This window comes from Oryctolagus cuniculus, chromosome 18, assembly GCF_051225735.1.
Source record: "Oryctolagus cuniculus isolate XC-2025 breed Fujian yellow rabbit chromosome 18, ASM5122573v1, whole genome shotgun sequence".
Lineage (NCBI taxonomy): Eukaryota > Metazoa > Chordata > Mammalia > Lagomorpha > Leporidae > Oryctolagus > Oryctolagus cuniculus.
Genome location: NC_142884.1, coordinates 9,693,996 through 9,710,987, shown reverse-complemented (window position 1 = coordinate 9,710,987; position 16,992 = coordinate 9,693,996). Strand labels below are relative to the sequence as shown.

Below are 16,992 nucleotides of genomic sequence, written 5' to 3'. Positions count from 1 at the left end.
ATTCCTCCCCTCACTGAGGGCGGGGTGGGGGTGTGGATCCCGGTACTGGAGCACCTGGCCTTCCAGGGGTGGCTGGGATGGGAGGTGCCCTTGGAAGCTGTCTCTGAACTCGGGCACCTACATCACTGGGCCATGGGCCAGCGTGGTGATGCGGTGTGTGGAGCTGCCACTCGTGACAACGGCAGTGGAGTGCCAGTTCGAGTCCCGGTCACTCGGCTTTCAATCCAGCTCCCTGCTAATGCACCAAGGAAAGCAGCAGAAGACAGCCCAAGTGCTCGGGCCCCTGCTACCTGTGTGGGAGACTGGGGTGGAGTTCTTGGCTCCTGGTGCAGCCCTGGGCTGTTGCAGCCATCTGGGGAGTGAACCAGCAAGTGGAAGATGGCTCCGTCTCTCACTGTCACCCTGCCTTTCAAATACATAAGTAAAAAGGACATCACAGGGCCAGCAAGGGGTAGTGGAACCATGGCTAATGGCCAAAGCCAGCTAGTCCCTGGCCTAGCTCTAGAATCTGGGCAGGGAGGAAGTAGCTCTGAACACCGGAATCTTCCCGTGGAGGGGAGAGGAAGTGGGTATTGTGCGGGAGATTGTCCCCCAGACTAAGGAACTGGGCACGCTGACGGGGGGTGTCTACAAGTGTTTCTGGGGAGGTCTTAGGCCCGCCCCCATGCTGCCATGTGGCTAATCATCCTGCAGGCTGGGAGCCAGCCGCAGAGGGAGCCAGTGCCAGGGCAGGGAGGAGGCGTCTCCACTCCCGTGCTGCAGGCCGAGGCCAGGCGCTGTCACTGCACAAGTACTGCTCAACCGGCTGTCCCCTTCGGGCTTCCCCGACCCCTTTTATCCTTCAGAATCCCCGTGTAATGACCGGATGGGATTAATTAGCTGGCCGCTCTCACAGCTCGCGGTGTCTGGGGAAGGGGCAGGGGACAATGGAGTCTCAAGGGGTGGGGGAGGATGTTAAGTTGGGGTGCAGTGACGAGGAGGGATTCGGTTTGGAAGGACAGAATGGGGGCAAAGCCGACACACGCCGTTCTCTGGCCGGGTAGGACAGGACCCGGGCCGCTCATAAAGGTCAGTGAGGGGATTAAAAGGCTCCATGTCTAATCCAACGGCTTAACCAGGTCCTGGCCCCGAATCCGTCCCCGCCCGCCCAGCCCAGGGACGGCAAATGAGGTGAGGCCCAGAGACTTCAGTCCCCGTGGTCTGACCACTCACAGGGGCTCGGCGGTTCTGTCCAGGCGGGACCTGCGCACCTGCCACCCCCGGCCGGGGCTGTGGAACGGGAGGGCCTGGGGCGCGGGGGGAGTCTGAGAGGGTCGGGGTGGGGGATGCCTGAACAGAGCAGAGCCGGAGTCGGGGGAGAGAAAGCAGAGAGGCGGCAGAGAAAAGAGAAAGAGGTAGAGACTCGGAGGGAGGATGCTACGCTAAGGGGAGGGGCTTAGGAAAGAGGGCGGAGCCGGTGCTGTCCCTAACGTCCCATTCTGCGTGACCGGTACCCGGGAGTGTAGCATTTGACAGAACTCCATTTCACTACGTCCTGACCCTGAAGCGGCTGGAGTGGTCATGTGGGGCGTTAAGGGAAGGGTCTGCACGTAGCAAGGGAGACGCGAGGCAAAAGGCCGGCGAAGCCGCTCATGGTTGCGCGGCAACCGCGGCGGTCCAAAGCCAGCGTGGCCGGCCGGGAGGTGTGGCTCACGGCCTAGGCCCCGCCCCCTAGCAACAGGACTAACAAAGTAACGCCCCCTGGCAACGTGCTGAGAGGCGGGGCTCGACTGACCCAGACTCCGCGCGCCCCGAGTCCTTGCGCAGGCTCAGTGTTCTCCGCTCGCGCACAGCCCCACCTCCTCACAACGCCTTTGCGAGGCTTCTCATTGGTGGACAGGCTTGCCAAGGGCATTCTTTTGTTTCGGGGGCGGGGCCTGGCGCCCTGCCCGCACCCCGATTGGGCCCCCTGGCTGTCTACCTCCGGCCGGACATGCCTAACACCTGTTTCTTGTGTGCCTATTGGCCTGGGCGGACTGTCCTTTGGCGTCGGGGGGCGGTGCAGCCCGGAGGGGTCGCCGCGGATTGGGCGGTGTCAAGACGAGGGGCGGTCCCTACCGGCCGGGCGGTTGGGCGACGAAGGGAGAGTCTTTTCAGCGCTGAGGACTGGCGCTGAGGAGGCGGCGGTGGCTCCCGGGGCGTTTGAGCGGGCTCACCCGAGCCCGCGGGCCAGCGCGGATCCAGGCCCGACTGGCGGGACCGCCCCGGACTCCCCGCGGGCCTTCCTCGCCGCCATGGAGGACGGCGTCTACGGTAGGCCGGAGGGGCGGGGCCGTGGAGCGGATGGAGCGTTCCCTGGCGAACGCCCCGCCGCCGGCGTTCGCGCCCGGCGCCCGCCGCCCGGGGTCCTCGGCGCCGCCGTCGCCGCCGCGCTGGCCGGGGCGCCGGGCGGGCTTCCGGCGGGGTCCGCGAGCGCGGGGCGTTCCGGGCCATTGTCTGGGCCGAGCCCGTTTCCGGCGTCGGCGGGAGGGGGCGGGATGGCGCGGCGGAGGCGAGGCCGGGGCGGAACCATTCCCGCCGGAGGGGCCGGGCGAGCCCAGCGGCGGGCGGGGAGGGGAGGCCGTGGGGGCTGCCGGGTCCGCCGAGGCCCGGCCGCGCCGTCCCGACTCCGCGGGCTGCCGTCGGCTTCTCCTGCCGTGGTCACTTCCCTTGGACCCAGGGCTTCCGAAGACCCAGGCCCATCTTCCCCCGGGCCCCCCGGCCGCCGCGCCAGTAATGGAATCAGAACACCACGGCCGCTTTCCAAGTAATGGACCCGGAGGCCGAGGCTCCCACGCGGGTTCCCCCTCAGACTCTGGGGGCCGGGCCCTAAGCCCCCCCGCCCCCCCCGGGACTCCCGGCCTCAGCCCTGGCCTGAGCGGTCCAGGCTGCTAGTGCCCCCTTCATCCGAGGCAGGCGCCTCACCTGCGTCCTGCCCCAGCCCCGTCTCGCCCCACGTTGCAAGCATGCAGGCTCCCGGCCCCAGGGCTGACCCTCGGCACCCCGACCCCGGCCCCGCAGAACCCCCAGACCTGACGCCGGAGGAGCGGATGGAGCTGGAGAACATCCGACGGCGGAAGCAGGAGCTGCTCGTGGAGATCCAGCGCCTGCGGGAGGAGCTCAGCGAGGCCATGAGCGAGGTGGAGGGGCTGGAGGCCAACGAGGGCAGGTGAGGGCCGGGCCCGGGGCGGGCGGCCCGAGCCAGGCCGGCCCAGGACGCCAGGCCTGACCCTGGGCCGCCGCCCCCGCCCTGCTTCGTGTCCCCTGCAGTAAGACCTTGCAGCGGAACCGGAAGATGGCAATGGGCAGGAAGAAGTTCAACATGGACCCCAAGAAGGTACCGGGGGCCAAGGGCTGGGTGCTGCCGGGGGGCGGGGGGTTGTAGCAGGTTTGTCCCCAGTCCCTGGACTCAGCTACTGGCTGTCCGCTTGCGCTGTGAGCCCTGAGCAGTCCAACCTCTGGGGAGGCGCCAGACACCAGGCTGTGGACAGCCAAACGGGGAGCCTGGGGGGCTGCCCCGAGGAGGAGACCAGGTTAGGTTTGGAGGATGGAGAGGCGTTCACCAGTTGGAGGAAAGACTTTTTTAAAAGGGGGAAAGAGAGGGAGGGAGGTCCCAACAGCCAGGGCTGGGCCAGGTCAAAGCCAGGAGCTTCTTCCGGGTCTCACGCACAGGTGCAGGGGCCCAAGGACGTGGCCATGATCTGCTGCCTTCCCGGCACGTTAGCAGGCGGGTGGCTTGGAAGTGGAGCAGCCGGGACGCGCACGCTGGCCCAGCATTGCTCACCCAGTCGTTCATTTAACACCCGTTTTCCAGTGCCTCCCGAGGGCCCGACCCTGTGCCGGGCGGAGCTGGGGACCCAGGGAGGAGAGGCCCTGGACACAGACCCACCGCCCAGAACGAGCTGTAGCTGCAGCGTAGGGGCTGCACGGCCAAGAGGGCGCCGAGGAGCCTCCAGGCCGCCTGGGGCTCGGTGTCCACCACTGCTGCCCACTGACACCGTCACTCAGCAAGCAGGTGTTCAGCGTGGACCTAGCCAGGCAGGGACAGGGAGGCTGAGGTCCAGGCACCTGTGACGGCCTGGCCCCGGGCACTGAGAGCCCGCTCTCGCCCGCCAGGGGATCCAGTTCTTGGTGGAGAATGAACTTCTGCAGAATACCCCCGAGGAGATCGCCCGCTTCCTGTACAAGGGTGAGGGGCTGAACAAGACAGCCATCGGGGACTACCTGGGGGAGAGGTGAGCCCCTTCATGCCTGCCGGCCTCGCTCCCTGGGCAGGGCCCCTGCACACTGGCCCTCGGACCGGACTGCTGCGGAGTGTGTGTGTCTGGGTGTGGGCGGCCTGCCAGCGCCCAAGACGGGGGTCCCCTTATAGAGAGCATCCAGGAGCATCACGGGAGTGGGAGAACCAGGCATGGGCTGCAGGTGTGCGTGGGAGCTGTCTGGCCAGCCAGGGAGTGTGGGGACGCGTGGCAGGCCCCTAGGGAGCACGGACCCCGTGGACATCTAGGCGATGTGCAGCTGGGTGATGGCTGGGGAGCATGTGGCTGGCGGGGGGCATTGGCAGGCCTTCATGGCCACTGGGGTGCACGTCTAGGGGCCAGGGCACCGTGTCCACATCTGGGGAGTGTGGGGTCGTCTGAGGGGGCAGGAGGTGGCGTGGGTGGTGGGTGCGAGTCTCCCAGCAACGGTGCAGCTAAACTTGAGCAGCCCTGCCGTGGGGCCAGGCGGGAAGCCGCGTTCCCTGCCGAGGGCCAGCTGCCCCAGTGCCCCCTGTGCGTTCCTGTGTGTGTGACTGTCCTGTGCTCGCAGGGAGGAGCTGAACCTGGCCGTGCTCCATGCTTTTGTGGATCTGCATGAGTTCACCGACCTCAATCTGGTGCAGGCCCTCAGGTGAGGGGAGGGGTCGGGGGGGCAGAAAGTCACTTTCCTTAGTCCGGAGTGGTGAGCCCCACCCCACACAAAACTAGGGAGTTGATTGCTTCTTGTAATGCCAAAGTCCATGAGTGAGCCTCCTCCAGGCACGGCCGTATCCAGGCGCCCTCTTCGCTCGTCGTGTTGGCATTGAGCTTCTTGACCTTCCTACGTGGCACCAGAAGCCCGTAGCAACCACCAGACCTGTTTAGAAACCTCAGAAGAAGTATTTTTAATTTTCATTTTATTCGAAAGGCAGAGAGAGACCTAGGCAGAACAGCCAGGGTTGGGCCACGCTGAAGCCAGAAGCCCAGAGCTCCATTCGGTCTCCATGTGGGTGGCGGGGCCCAGGTACTTGAGCCGCCAGCTGCTCCCTCCCAGGGTGTGCGTTGGCGGGAAGCCGGGGAGCAGGGACTGGAACAGGATGCGGGCGTCCAGGCAGCGCCCCAGGGGCCAGAGCTGCACTGGCAGTGCCCCCCGGTCAGACCGGGTCACGGGCCCCTCCCTGAGACGCAGGCGGAGGCCTGGCCGCTTGGGTCTCTCGCTGGCCGGTCCCTCCCACGGCTCCGGGGGAGGGGCTCCTGCTGGTCCTGGCGCCCACACCCGCCCCGCCCCCAGGCAGTTTCTGTGGAGCTTTCGCCTCCCTGGGGAGGCCCAGAAGATTGACCGAATGATGGAGGCCTTTGCCCAGCGCTACTGCCTGTGCAATCCTGGCGTCTTCCAGTCCACAGGTGAGGGTGCAGGCCCCTGGGGCGGCGGGGCCGGGGGCGGGGCCGGGGGCGGGGCCGGGGCCAGGCGGTCACCGCCTCCCCTGGCCACCCGCCGCAGACACCTGCTACGTGCTGTCCTTCGCGGTGATCATGCTGAACACCAGCCTGCACAACCCCAACGTGCGCGACAAGCCGGGCCTCGAGCGCTTCGTGGCCATGAACCGGGGCATCAACGAGGGCGGGGACCTGCCCGAGGAGCTGCTGAGGGTCAGGCTCCTCCTCCCTGCCCCTGTCGCGGCCGCCTCCCCTGCCTGGGGCCTCCCAGGTGCTGCTGTCCTGGGGCTGCCTGAGCACTGCCCTCCCCTCCCACACATGGCCCCATCCTGCCGCCTGGCGCGATTCTATTTTTTTTTCAGTTTTTTATTTTCTTCTCTGTGGTCTCTGTCTCCGTCTCTGTCAGCGGCCCTGAGCTCCAGGCCAGTGTCTCTCTATCCCTGTCCTAGGCCCCATCTGCTGTTGCTCTTTCTTTCTGTCTCCCCATTCCCCCGGCTTCCTGCCTCTGCTTCCGCTTCTCCCGTCCCCCGCTGGGTGGCCCCGCCACACTCTCCCTGCCCCCGGCGAGCCCTGGGAGGGGCGCGGGAGCCCCGAGTGGCTGACCAGGCCTCCGCCCCCCAGAGCCTCTATGACAGCATCCGCAACGAGCCCTTCAAGATCCCCGAGGACGACGGCAACGACCTGACCCACACCTTCTTCAACCCGGACCGCGAGGGCTGGCTCCTGAAGCTGGGTACGGCCCCCGGCCGGGGGGAGCTCGGGGCCTGGGTGCTGGGTACGGCCCCGGGCCGGGGGCGCTCGGCTCCACACACTCCTGCTGTGTGACCTGAGGTGGGGAGCGGCCCTCCCTGACCCTTCCAGGGTGCACTCGGGGTCAGGCCTGAGGGCTGGGGCCCCACACGGGGCCTGGCCTGCAGGAAGCGCTCCTAGCCCTGGCCTTCATCTTCTCTGCACGCCAGGCCCTCGTCAGTGCTGCAGTGACAGTCAGTGACAGGGGCTGCAGGCGGCAGGCCTGGCCCGAGGGGACCCCAAACCTGGGGCCAGCATCCCTCTGCTTCTGTCCCCGTTTCAAGGCCAGTGTCACAGTGGCCATCATGGGTATCGGCCCTCACTAGCACATCACCACAGGCAGAAGGTACAGGCGAGGACACCTGTCCCAGAATCCCCCAGGGGACTCCTCGCCTGCTCAGATTAGCTCCCAGCTTGGAAGGGGACAGCCTGGACCAGCTGGGCCGACTCGGATCCTGGCTAGGCAGGGCGCCGGTCCTCCTGTAGGCCCACAAGCGGGGTGGCTGTCCAGAGATCTCCACCCTGGCTGCACGTGACAGTCCTGGGGCCCTGGCCCAGCCCTGAGGTCCAGGCCGTTAGCCATTTTTAAAGCTCCCCAGGTACCTGTGGTGCGGGCAAGGATGAGACCCCTGGCTAGGGGTAGGGAGAAGCAGGGCGTGGCTCCCAGGAGGCAGAGGCTGGAGCAGGGCAGGGCTCGAGGCCAGGCTGCATTGGGGCAGGGGAGGCCAGCTCCGGCATGGGTTCAGCCTCCCTCTGGACAGGCCCTTCTGCAGGTGGACTGAAACCCCGTAGCATTCCTCAGCGGCTAGAGGCCCTCCTGGTAAGCACGGGCCAGGGCAGCCGAGGCAGTTGGTGCCCCAGCGGGGAAGGGCAGCCACTCCCCACTCCCTGAGCAGGAGCTGTTCCCATCTCCCAGCTGCAGCCGTCAGCCCAGGCACGGGACAGGCAGCCTTGGGCCCAGACCTGTTACCCAGGTGTATCTGCTCCCTTTGTAGCCCAAGAACGAGGTGCCCTGTCTTATAACACTCAGCTACAGGAGAGGGGACTGGGTGGCCTGTCCTCAGGGGGTCTGTCCACAGGGACGTGGGCCCAAGTGGTCTCCGGGCTGGAGTCCTGATAGGGCTAGCAAGTGTCCAGAGGTCACACTGCAAGTCTGTGGCGGAGCTGAGATGAGCCCCGGGCGTCCCCTGGGCCAGAGACAGGGGTTTGTCCTGCCCTTGCGGTGACTTGCACAGGCACCCCTGTGGCTCTTCTGGCCCGAGATGGGTCCCGCGGCGGGTCTGTGGCTGCCACAATGGGCTCAGGGCCTTGGCTCCCCGGGGGAGAGGCTGTGGCCATCCTCCCTCATGTGGATGTAACTGGTTTTCTCCTCTCTCCCCTCCCTCCCTCCCCCTCCCCTCCCTCCCTCTCTGGCCGTGTTTCTTGCTGATGTCTCTGTGTCTCTCTGCCTGGCCCTGCACATCCCCTCCCCCGCACCGTTCTGTCGCCTGCGGCTCTCGGGGGCACCCCGTCCTCCTGCCTTCCCCTCTCCTGCACCTGGCCCTGCCTGCTTTCTCGCTGTCTGCCCCAGGAGGTAGGTACACAGCTCTGCCCGTCCCCAGCACTAGACAGGGGAGGGGGCTGCCCTGGCCTCGGGCCTCCGGGGAGGAGGGGCTGCAGGCCGAGACTTGGCCTGGGCTGACACACTGGCTTAGCGGTGCTGGGGGCCACCGGTGCCTGGGGCCCGGGCGCACCTGTGCCTGCTCGTCTGTCTCTTCCCACACTGGCTTTGTCCTAGGCCGAGAGCCCTGCCCTTCCTGCTCTGCCTCTCCCTCCCCTCCCTTCCCAGAGGCCCGTCCCCTCCCAGAGGCCCCGTCCCCCCCTCGTTGAGCCCAGGCCCCCTCCCACCCCTTCCCTTTCAGGGGGCCGGGTGAAGACGTGGAAGCGGCGCTGGTTCATCCTCACAGACAACTGCCTCTACTACTTCGAGTACACGACGGTGAGCGGGGGCTGTGCCGACGGTGGGCTGGCCTCCTGGGCTGGGGGAGGGGGCTGGCCTCCTGCGCTGGGGGAGGGGTGCTGGGGTGGAGGTGTACAAGGTTGAGATGTACGTCGCCCTCAGGACAAGGAGCCCCGCGGAATCATCCCGCTGGAGAACCTGAGCATCCGTGAGGTGGACGACCCCCGGAAGCCGGTCAGAGCCTCTCTGTCCCCCGTCCCGGGGGGGGTCTCCTCGGGCCCCAGGGCTGGCACTTAGGTCCCCTTGCCCCGCCCCCAGAACTGCTTCGAGCTCTACATCCCCAACAACAAGGGGCAGCTCATCAAAGCGTGCAAGACGGAGGCGGACGGCCGCGTGGTGGAGGGCAACCACATGGTGTACCGCATCTCGGCGCCCACCCAGGAGGAGAAGGACGAGTGGATCAAGTCCATCCAGTGAGCCCCGCCCAGGGCCAGGGGGCGGGGGGGGGGTGAGCGCGGCCTCGCTGCGCTGCTCATCCTGGCCGCCCCCGCCCCTTCTGCAGGGCGGCAGTGAGCGTGGACCCCTTCTACGAGATGCTGGCGGCGAGGAAGAAGCGGATATCTGTCAAGAAGAAGCAGGAGCAGCCCTGACCCCCTGCCCCCAACTCCGTTATTTATTTTGGAGCTGCCCCGCCTGGGTGGCCGGACCCCCGGGCCCTGGGGCTGCGGATCCCGGTTCCCTGTCTGGAAAGTTCACCTCTAGCTCCTCTGTCCGCATTTGTAATTAACACGCTGTTGGTAATCTTATTATCTACCCACTCGTGTCTGCGGACCCCCTCATTTCTTGGGCTTGGCAGAACCGAGTGCTTAGGGGAGCCAGCTGGGCGCCCCGCGCAGCCGCTGTCCCTGGGCCGGTGCAGGAGGGAAGGCGGCTGGGGCTCTGAGGGGTGGGGTGCAGCTGCACCCCGAGTCCTGGGAGTGGCAGGGGGTCGAGGGGGGAGCTCCACGGGGCAGGAGCTGCTGTCAGACTTGGCCGACTCGGGGCCAGGCTTCCCTCTGTGAGCTGTGCCACGCAGGGTGCTGGGGGCAGGCTGAACTGTAGAGCTGCAGAGGGGTCCGGGGAGGGTGTGGGGAGGAGGCAGACCGCTGGGTGCGGTGGGCAGGGCGGGGCTGTGCTGCTTGCCTTGCCGCCCCTCCCTGCTCCAGGCTCCTGTGTCAAGGCCGTGCATCTGCGCCGCCTCCCAGCCAGGGGTCTCAGCCCCTGAAGGGAGAGCCCCGGTCCCCTTTAGCCTATAGGTGGGGTATGCGTGGTTCCCCCAGTACGCGGGCTCCTGGCTCCCCAGAAGCGTGGGTTGGTGGTTCTGAGACCACCACCCGTGGCTGCCAGGGAGACCCTCAGGTGGGGAAACGGCTGTGCCCGCATGTGCTGCCGGGAGTTGTAGTTCCTCCGCACACCACGCCACACCATACCATGGCCGCATCACCCCGAGGTGTTGAATGCTCGGGGTGGGTTGGGGAGCGGCCCAAGTCCTGTCACGAGCTTGGCCGCAGGCACCGGCTGGCATGAAGGGGCCCTTAGTGCAGGAAGAGCACTGCCCCCTCCCCGCGCCCTCCGACCACTGTTCCCGGCTGGCTGTGCTGTGTGGCGTCTCCCCCCGCGCCCCCAGGCACCTTGGGGGCTGAGGTTGCTCCAGGCTCCACGCTGTGGAGGCAGTGCTCCGGGGTGGAGCCGCTTCTCCCAGTGGCTCCGGGGAAGTGGGGGCAGCGGTCCCTGGATAATCAAGGGTCCCATGACTGCCCCTGCAGTGGCTGCTCACTACCTGGCCGAGCCCAGGTAGAGAGGTAGAGCGGCTTCTGTAAGGGGGCGGCAGGGGTGAGGCAGGACGGGGTCTGGTGTGGGGGAGCGGGTGGCCTGGTCAGCTGTCGGTCCTCGCCGGGTCCTCTCGTGTGCCCCTGGCGGGATGGGAAGTGGCCTCGGGCAGGCAGGTGCTGGCAGCAGGGGCTTCCGCCTGCTGTGGGGAGAGCAGTGTGGAGGTTGGGGGGTGGGGGCTGCGCAGCTGTGAAGGAGCAGAGACCTGCCCAGACCTGCCGAGGGTGGGATGGAGTGGTGGGTGGCAATGCCATTGACCCGCATTGGGCGTGGGGGCCTACAGATTCAGCGGCTCTGTTTTGACCAAATCAAGCTGGAGATGGCCAGCTGCCTGACTCCAGCCAGGCTGCGGTCACCTCAGAGTTGTCCTTGGGTTTTGCCCACACTCCGCTCTCCCTCCTTACACAGGGCCCCAGACTCCCACCCTCTTCCTAGGGGTTGAAATGCCCCCCCATTCATATCTTGAAGGCCCGCCCCTAGCATCTGTGAATGTGATCTTGTTTGGAAATGGGGTTACTGCAGGTATAATTAGCCAGGCCCTAGTGCAACGTGACCGGTGTCCTTATGAAAAGGGGACATTTGGACACAGGCAGGCACGCGGGCAGCAGGTGGCCAGAGGCTGAGATGGGCGATGCTCCTACAAGCCAGGGACCACCCGGGAGGCTGTGAAGCAGCCTAGGAGGGCCCGGGGCTGACTCCGCCTCCACCTGGGAGATGGCCAGCCCCCGGGACACGGGTCTCCGACTTCCCGCCTCTGAAAGGGAGCGAGATAAAGGAAAGGGGTGGACGGGGGCACCCACCCTGAGGTGCTGTTATCTCAGACCCAGGAGCCTAGCCCTGCCTCCTTGAAGCCCCCTCCTTATGGCCACTCAACACCACTAGGAAACCTTCATCCTCGCCTAGAACCTACTTGTGACCATAATGTCCCCATCACCCTAATTCCCAAGCCAGAGGCCACAGTACTCCAGCTAGGATCTCACCCTTGGTCCGTCCCTGCTTCCTCCCTCAAATCTGCCAGTGCCAAGGTTACCGGGGCCGGTTGGGACCCAGTCAGAGGGAGGAGGCCGGAGGAGCCAGGAGAAGCCAAGGACAAGAACAAACACGGGGCAGAAAGGCACAGCAAGCCACAGGAAGACTGGCCCGGAGCGGAGACAGGGCGAGGGCAGACAGAAATAGATTCAGACAGCGAGGAAGAGGGCCGGGTGGAGCCGGGAAGTCAGGTGGATCCCAGAATGAGCCCGGGAGCTAAAGACAAAAGGCATCTGTCAGCATGAAGGCGAGGCACGAGCATGCCAAGGGGAAACTGAGGCAGAGCCACCCCGGGCAGGTGGGCCCTGAGCGTCGAGGGGCGTGGCCGTCCCAGCGTAGGCGTCAGCACTCGTTCCCGAGCCACGCCCCCAACTCGGCCCGCGCTCCGGGCACCGGGCACCGGGCACCAGGCTCCGCGCGCGGGGCTGGGGTCTCCCCACGGCGTAGCCGCCCCTCCTGAAACACACACACAGGTTCCACGTTCCTCCAAAAAGTCGTTTTTGTCTTTTTTAAATAATGTGAAAATGCCACGCGAAGGTTTGGACCAGAGGCCCCTCCAGGGGCCGGGCTGGGGAGGGGACGAGAGGCGCGAGATGGGTGGCGGGGTCCAGATCCCCGAAGCCTGAGGCCCCCGTGTGGGGCCAGGGGCGGGAGAGGAGGGGCCTCCGCTGTGCCTGGGGCTCCAGGCCCCAAAGAGTTCAGTTCAGTTCCGAGAGGCGGCTCTCCGGGGGGCGGGGCGTCTTGCCTCATTTGGCACCGAGGGGGTCGGGGGCGTCAGAGGAGCCATCCGGGGGGCTGGGGGGCGGGGGGCCAGGGCCTCCCGTTTGGCACATGGTGGGGGAGGGGGAGGGCCCAGCCTCAGGGGCCTCCCCGGAGGCGGCGTCTGCGGTGGTGGCAGTGGCTCCGTCGTCCACAGAGGATTCTACCCTGAACCCCTCTTCTGGGGCTGCAGGGGGGTCAGGTCTTCGGGGAGTCAGTTCTCCACGGGGCCTGGGGATGGCAAGCAGGGAGAGAAGTGGAACTTCAGGGAGGGGGTAGAGGGAGCAGGCTCGTGGCTGCCGACATGAAGGGAAGGAAAGCCCCCAGCTTGGGCCCTGGCACGGGCGGTCTGCTCCGGCCTCTCTGTACCTGCAGCTCCAAGCTGAGCCCTGCCCCAGGGCCTTTGCATCCGCCGCTCCCACACACCTCAGTGACCCGCTGTGGGGGCCTCCTCAGAGCCCCTCCCCAGCCGCTCCGAGAGCCAGTCTAGCTCGTTTCCTTCTGACTGTCCCCCTTCCCCGGTGCTTGCTCATCCGAATGCCGCGGCGGCCCTGCATCCTGTGTTATAAAGCTCCCTAGGCCCTGGGGGCCCCCACCCAGCACCGCCCGCAGGGTTTCCTCTGCCCCACCCGTCTCACAGACCCAGAGAAGCAATGCCTGTGGGGGAAGGGTCCTCACCACTCCCCACCTGGGGGCCTGCACCAAGACCACGCCCCTCGCGCTAGGCCGCAGCCAGCCGAATATTTGTCGGCTGAGCCAAGAACCTGGGGTTCTGCGCGACTGGGCCCCGGTCCAGCTTCCTGGTGACTAAAGGTGAGGTCATCCGCCCTCACCAGCCCGGCCGGCCCCTGTCCTGACTCAGGATGCGGCCAGTGTCCCTGAGCCCCCGCCTCTCCCCAGCCCTGAGCCCCGACTCGCTCCCCCCTGCCCCGGAGCCCTCACCCTCCACCCCCAGCCTAAGGACGGGTGGCCCTTGGTGGCTAAAGGACACCAGGACGGGGAGGCAGGGCCTCCTGCTGGCGTCAGCTCTCCTAGCGGCCTGGGTGCAGGGGCGCTCCTGTGCTGGGGGACCCTGTGGTCAGCACTGGGGGTGGGCAGGGTGCACAGGTCTCGGTCAGCACTGCATGGCCCGGGTGCCCCACCGGCGTCTGCTCACGGTGGGTGTCTGACACACAGAGACCCCGCTGCACGGTCAGGGCTCCGTGCTGCACACTTGGTCCCTTCAACCACCTTGCGAGCTGCATCCTGCTCTGACTCCCGTTCTGCAGAGCACAACACGGAAGCACAGAGGGGGCAAGAGGCCTGCCCCAGGTCACACAGCGGGGACAAGGCGGGGTGCGCATCCGGACTCGGGCCCCTCCCTGACAGGGCCAAGCTGAGCCTTCTACCTGCTCAGCTCTGCTCTCAGGGAACAAACACCTGCACCTGCCCTGCTCAGCGCACAGAGTGCACGGGCAGCAGAGGGCAGCAGAGAGCCCCGCCCGAGCCGCAGGCACAGGCAGGAGCCCAGGGAGCCGCGACCCTCCCCAGGGCGCTGCAGGCAGGGACCCTGAGGAGGGCTGACTCCCGCCGAGGGCAGGGACCCGGCGCTCCCCTTTGGGCCTCGGGGCTCCCTTGTGTAAGACGAAGCCAAGACCAGAATCCACCGCCACGGGCTCCAATGCGGCAGGCACACTGCAGAGTCCGCGGGCCAGCCGGCCACCCTGTGGAGGGGCTGCAGTCCCGCTGGGGGCACGGCCGAGGGACAGCCTGGCTCCCAGCACCCGGCCTCGAGCGCGCCGGCTTCCCGGGCGGCAGGTGCATGAGCGGAAGTGGGCTCAAGTAGCGCGCGGCCGCCTGAGCCCACGGATAAGAGTGTGTGTGTGGGGGGAGGGGGGACCCTTGCAGAAGGGGAAGCTGAGGCTTGGCGAAGGGCGTGGCTGCCCAGACTGATGGCTACTGTCTGTCTGGTCTGAGCCGGGCTGGGGGGTCGGTGGCGATTGAAAATTCAGAGATGAGGACAAGGCGGGCAGACAGGGAGGAGAGACGCGCAGAAGAGGGAGTTGGGTACCTGCGGGCCGGGCGTCGGGGGCCCGGGCGGGGGGTCCCGGGGTCTCCAGCGCAGGCGAGACGGAGAAGCGGGAGAAGCACAGGGGGGGGCCTGGTGGGGGGAGGAGGGGGAAATCCTCCGCCCACTCGAAACTGCCTCCTAGTGGGCACAGGAGAGGACGGTCAGACACGTCGCGGCTTCGGCCCCGCCCCGACAGCCCCGCCCCAGCAGGCCCCGCCCCGCCAGGCGCCCCCCCCGCATCGGGGCCCGCCCCCACCCACGCTCCCCTCACCAAAGCCGCTGTCGTTGCTGGGAAACCCATCTCCGGGGGTGGCGGGGTGGGGAGGCGTCGGGGGCGCTGGGGGAGTTGACGGGTCCGTGTCCCCCTCGGAGGGGCCCTGGACGCTCAGCTCGTTGGTGGGCGTCTCCTGCGAGGGCAGGTGAGGGGAAGCGAGAGGGCGCGGAGCGTCACCCCCCCGCCTCCACAGCCTCGTCCCGCAGCGAGGAAGGCCTGCCAGCCTTCCAGGGGCTCCGGCGGTCCAGCTTCCGGCCGTTCCGGAGAGCTGGCCCGAGCCCCTCACGGGCCGTCCAAGTCCCGGCCCGGCCCGAAGCTGCCTACCTGACTCCGGCCGCAGTCGGAGCCCGCTCGCAGCCGGGGCCGGCGCTGGGGCCCCAACAGTCCCGCCTCCGCGGTCGAGGCCACGGGCGCCCACGTTTGCGGGAGTCCTCCTAACCGCATCCCACGCGCGCCCCTGCACCGCCCCCTTATGTCAGCGGCTCAGGCCCCAGAGCTCGGCCCCGCCTTTCAGCTTGGACCTCGCCGGACATGCCTCCAGCCCCAAAGCTTCCCGCAGAATCCCCGCGGCCTCGACACTGCTGGCACCATCTGCAACCCGTCTCGCTAAGACCCGTCCGGGTCCCAGAACATCGTGGCAGGACCTGCCGCGTCCCCGGCGCCTCGCCCCAAGGCCGGCTCGCCCTCCCCGAGCTAACCCTGCAGACCACGCCCTGATCCTGTCCAAGCTTTTCTCCCTGGCCTCTTATCACCGAGTCAGTGCACCCTCTTCCAGATCCACCTTCAGCCTATAGACTTTCACCCCGTCCCACACCCGCACTAGGCTCCGCCCATCCGTTAGGCCCCGCCCCTCTGGGCGTGGATCCCTCCCCGGCCTCGCCCAGAGGCCCCGCCCCTTCGGAGCGCTGATCCATCTCCGGCCTCGCCCCTTCTGGGCGTGGATCCATACCTGTCCCTCCAGGCCCCGCCCCTTATGGGCGCGGATCAGCCCTGCCCCTCCCCAGGCCCCGCCCACACGGGCGTGTCTCCACCGGCCCCGCCCTCTTCCGGGTTCCCCACCTGGTCGAAGAGGTAGACGGTCACGTCCCCGTGGAAGGAGACCATCTTGCGCTTCCTCTCCAGCTCGCTGTCCTCGGGGTCGTCGGCCGCGCGTGGAGACTTGAGCAGCCCCCGCAGCGGGCGGGCCGCGTCCGCGTCGGCGCTGCTCACCACGACGGGCACCGGGGCTGCCCGCGCCCTCCCGGGGCCCCGCGGCCCCGCCGCCGCGCCCGCCGCCGCCGCGTCCTCCTCCTCGTCCTCGTCCTCGTCCTCCCCGTCCTCCTCCGCTGGCCCCGACGATCCCGCCCCGCCGGCCTCCCCGCCAGCCGCCCCGGCGTCCGCGCCCTCCCACGGGGGCCGCCGCGGGCCCGGCCCCGGGTACGGCGTGAGCGTGAGCGGCGGCAGTGCCAGCGAGAGCCGCGAGAGCTTGGCTGCGAGGGGAGAGATACAGTGAGGCTGAGGCAGGCCCCCAGGCCTGGCTGCGCTCAGGTAAGCCCCCAGCCCCTGGGCGCCCCTGCAGCCTCTGTGCCCAGTGCCTCCTGGCTGGACCTCCATCCGCCACAGGTGCCATCTCCCCACTCCTCCCACCTCTGAACCCGTGCACCTGCCAGGACCTCGCTTTCCTAAGCCGAGCCCTGCTCCTCCGCCAGCCGGGGGCTTCAGAAGCCCCCAGACCCTCTCACTGTGGCAGGGAGACAGAGATGGGGCCGAGCTCCTGGGAGGGCTCAGTGGGTGCCTGTGAGGTTAATGGGCGAATGGTGCCCACCGTGTGACACTGGCTCGCAGACGCCAACGCTGGGCTGTCGGACCGCCTCCAGGCCCCTCCCCTGCCCTAGCAGGGTCTCAGGTCCCCAGAGGAGGAAACCCGGCTTCGAATCCCAAGCCTGTCCTGCTCACTCGCCGAGCGTCCCTGGCCAAGCAGAAGCACCTGTGTCCTCACTGCCAGCGAACAGGGCTACTCAACCCTCCACCAGCGCATAAGTGAACTGCGGGCCCGGCCCTGTGGGGCGGGGTGGGGACAAGGTGAGGTCCCGGGTCCCGCAGGGGGAAGCACGGATGCCGACTGGGTCACCGTCCCCTCACTCCTGACTGGACATGTCCTGCTGGTGCCCAATTCAGCGCCCTCCCCCGGGCATCTGTGTGGCTTCCTCCCCCCGTCCACCTTTCCTGATGACCACCTCAGGGCGATGGGGTCCCCGGGGGTGCTGCACAGGAGAAGCAACAGGGGCTTGGGGGACCCCAGAGAAAAGTCGGGGTGATGGCTGTTAGAAATCAGGGGGGCCTCCCAGGGAAGGGAACTGTGGGTAAGGTTTCGGAGGATGCATAGGAGTTCCCTAAGTAGGAAAAAGCAGGCCAGCGCCAGCCTCCGCCCAGCCAGGTCCGCAGCTGCTCCAGCTCTTTGCCGACACAGCTGGCCCCACGCTGCCCACGCGGCCTGGCGGAGGTGCTGAGGAGACAGAGGCCTGTGCCCAGCCCCTTCCTGGCCCTCGCCCCCCTCGCCACAGGCTCACCCGGAGAGGAGAGCCCAGGAGTCCCAGGACAGATAGGAGCC

General features: G+C 67.6%; 2 protein-coding genes and 1 long non-coding RNA gene across 6 annotated transcripts in view; 2 read left to right on the top strand and 1 right to left on the bottom strand.

Annotated features, from left to right (window-relative positions):
- Nucleotides 1-2,098: 2,098 nt before the first annotated feature.
- Nucleotides 2,099-9,238, top strand: CYTH2 (cytohesin 2). 2 transcript variants are annotated; one of them, XM_051840056.3, is made up of 12 exons: nt 2,099-2,292; nt 3,040-3,187; nt 3,289-3,355; nt 4,135-4,253; nt 4,828-4,908; nt 5,548-5,660; nt 5,758-5,906; nt 6,315-6,426; nt 8,384-8,460; nt 8,584-8,655; nt 8,740-8,894; nt 8,984-9,238. In XM_051840056.3, the coding sequence occupies exons 1-12, from the start codon at nt 2,274-2,276 to the stop codon at nt 9,069-9,071; spliced, it is 1,200 nt and encodes a 399-aa protein (XP_051696016.1). In that variant the 5' UTR covers nt 2,099-2,273; the 3' UTR covers nt 9,072-9,238. The 2 variants fall into 2 exon arrangements, with proteins under 2 accessions (XP_051696016.1, XP_069919230.1); XM_070063129.2 differs by having other exon boundaries at nt 2,099-2,785.
- A 2,561-nt stretch (nt 9,239-11,799) lies between these two features.
- LMTK3 (lemur tail kinase 3) overlaps nt 11,800-16,992 on the bottom strand; it is a 17,305-nt gene continuing 12,112 nt past the window's right edge. For all 3 annotated transcript variants that reach the window (XM_070063117.2, XM_070063118.2, XM_070063116.2), the window contains exons 13-16: nt 15,462-15,871; nt 14,400-14,535; nt 14,129-14,266; nt 11,800-12,309 (exon numbers count right to left, since the gene is read on the bottom strand). In XM_070063117.2, coding sequence (XP_069919218.1) covers nt 12,293-12,309; nt 14,129-14,266; nt 14,400-14,535; nt 15,462-15,871 — 701 coding nt within the window. In that variant the 3' untranslated portion in view covers nt 11,800-12,292. The remainder of the gene's footprint in view (nt 12,310-14,128; nt 14,267-14,399; nt 14,536-15,461; nt 15,872-16,992) is intronic.
- Nucleotides 15,799-16,992, top strand: part of LOC127485922 (uncharacterized) — a 24,268-nt gene continuing 23,074 nt past the window's right edge. The window contains exon 1 of the long non-coding RNA XR_016224626.1: nt 15,799-15,929. This is a non-coding gene — a long non-coding RNA (uncharacterized LOC127485922). The remainder of the gene's footprint in view (nt 15,930-16,992) is intronic.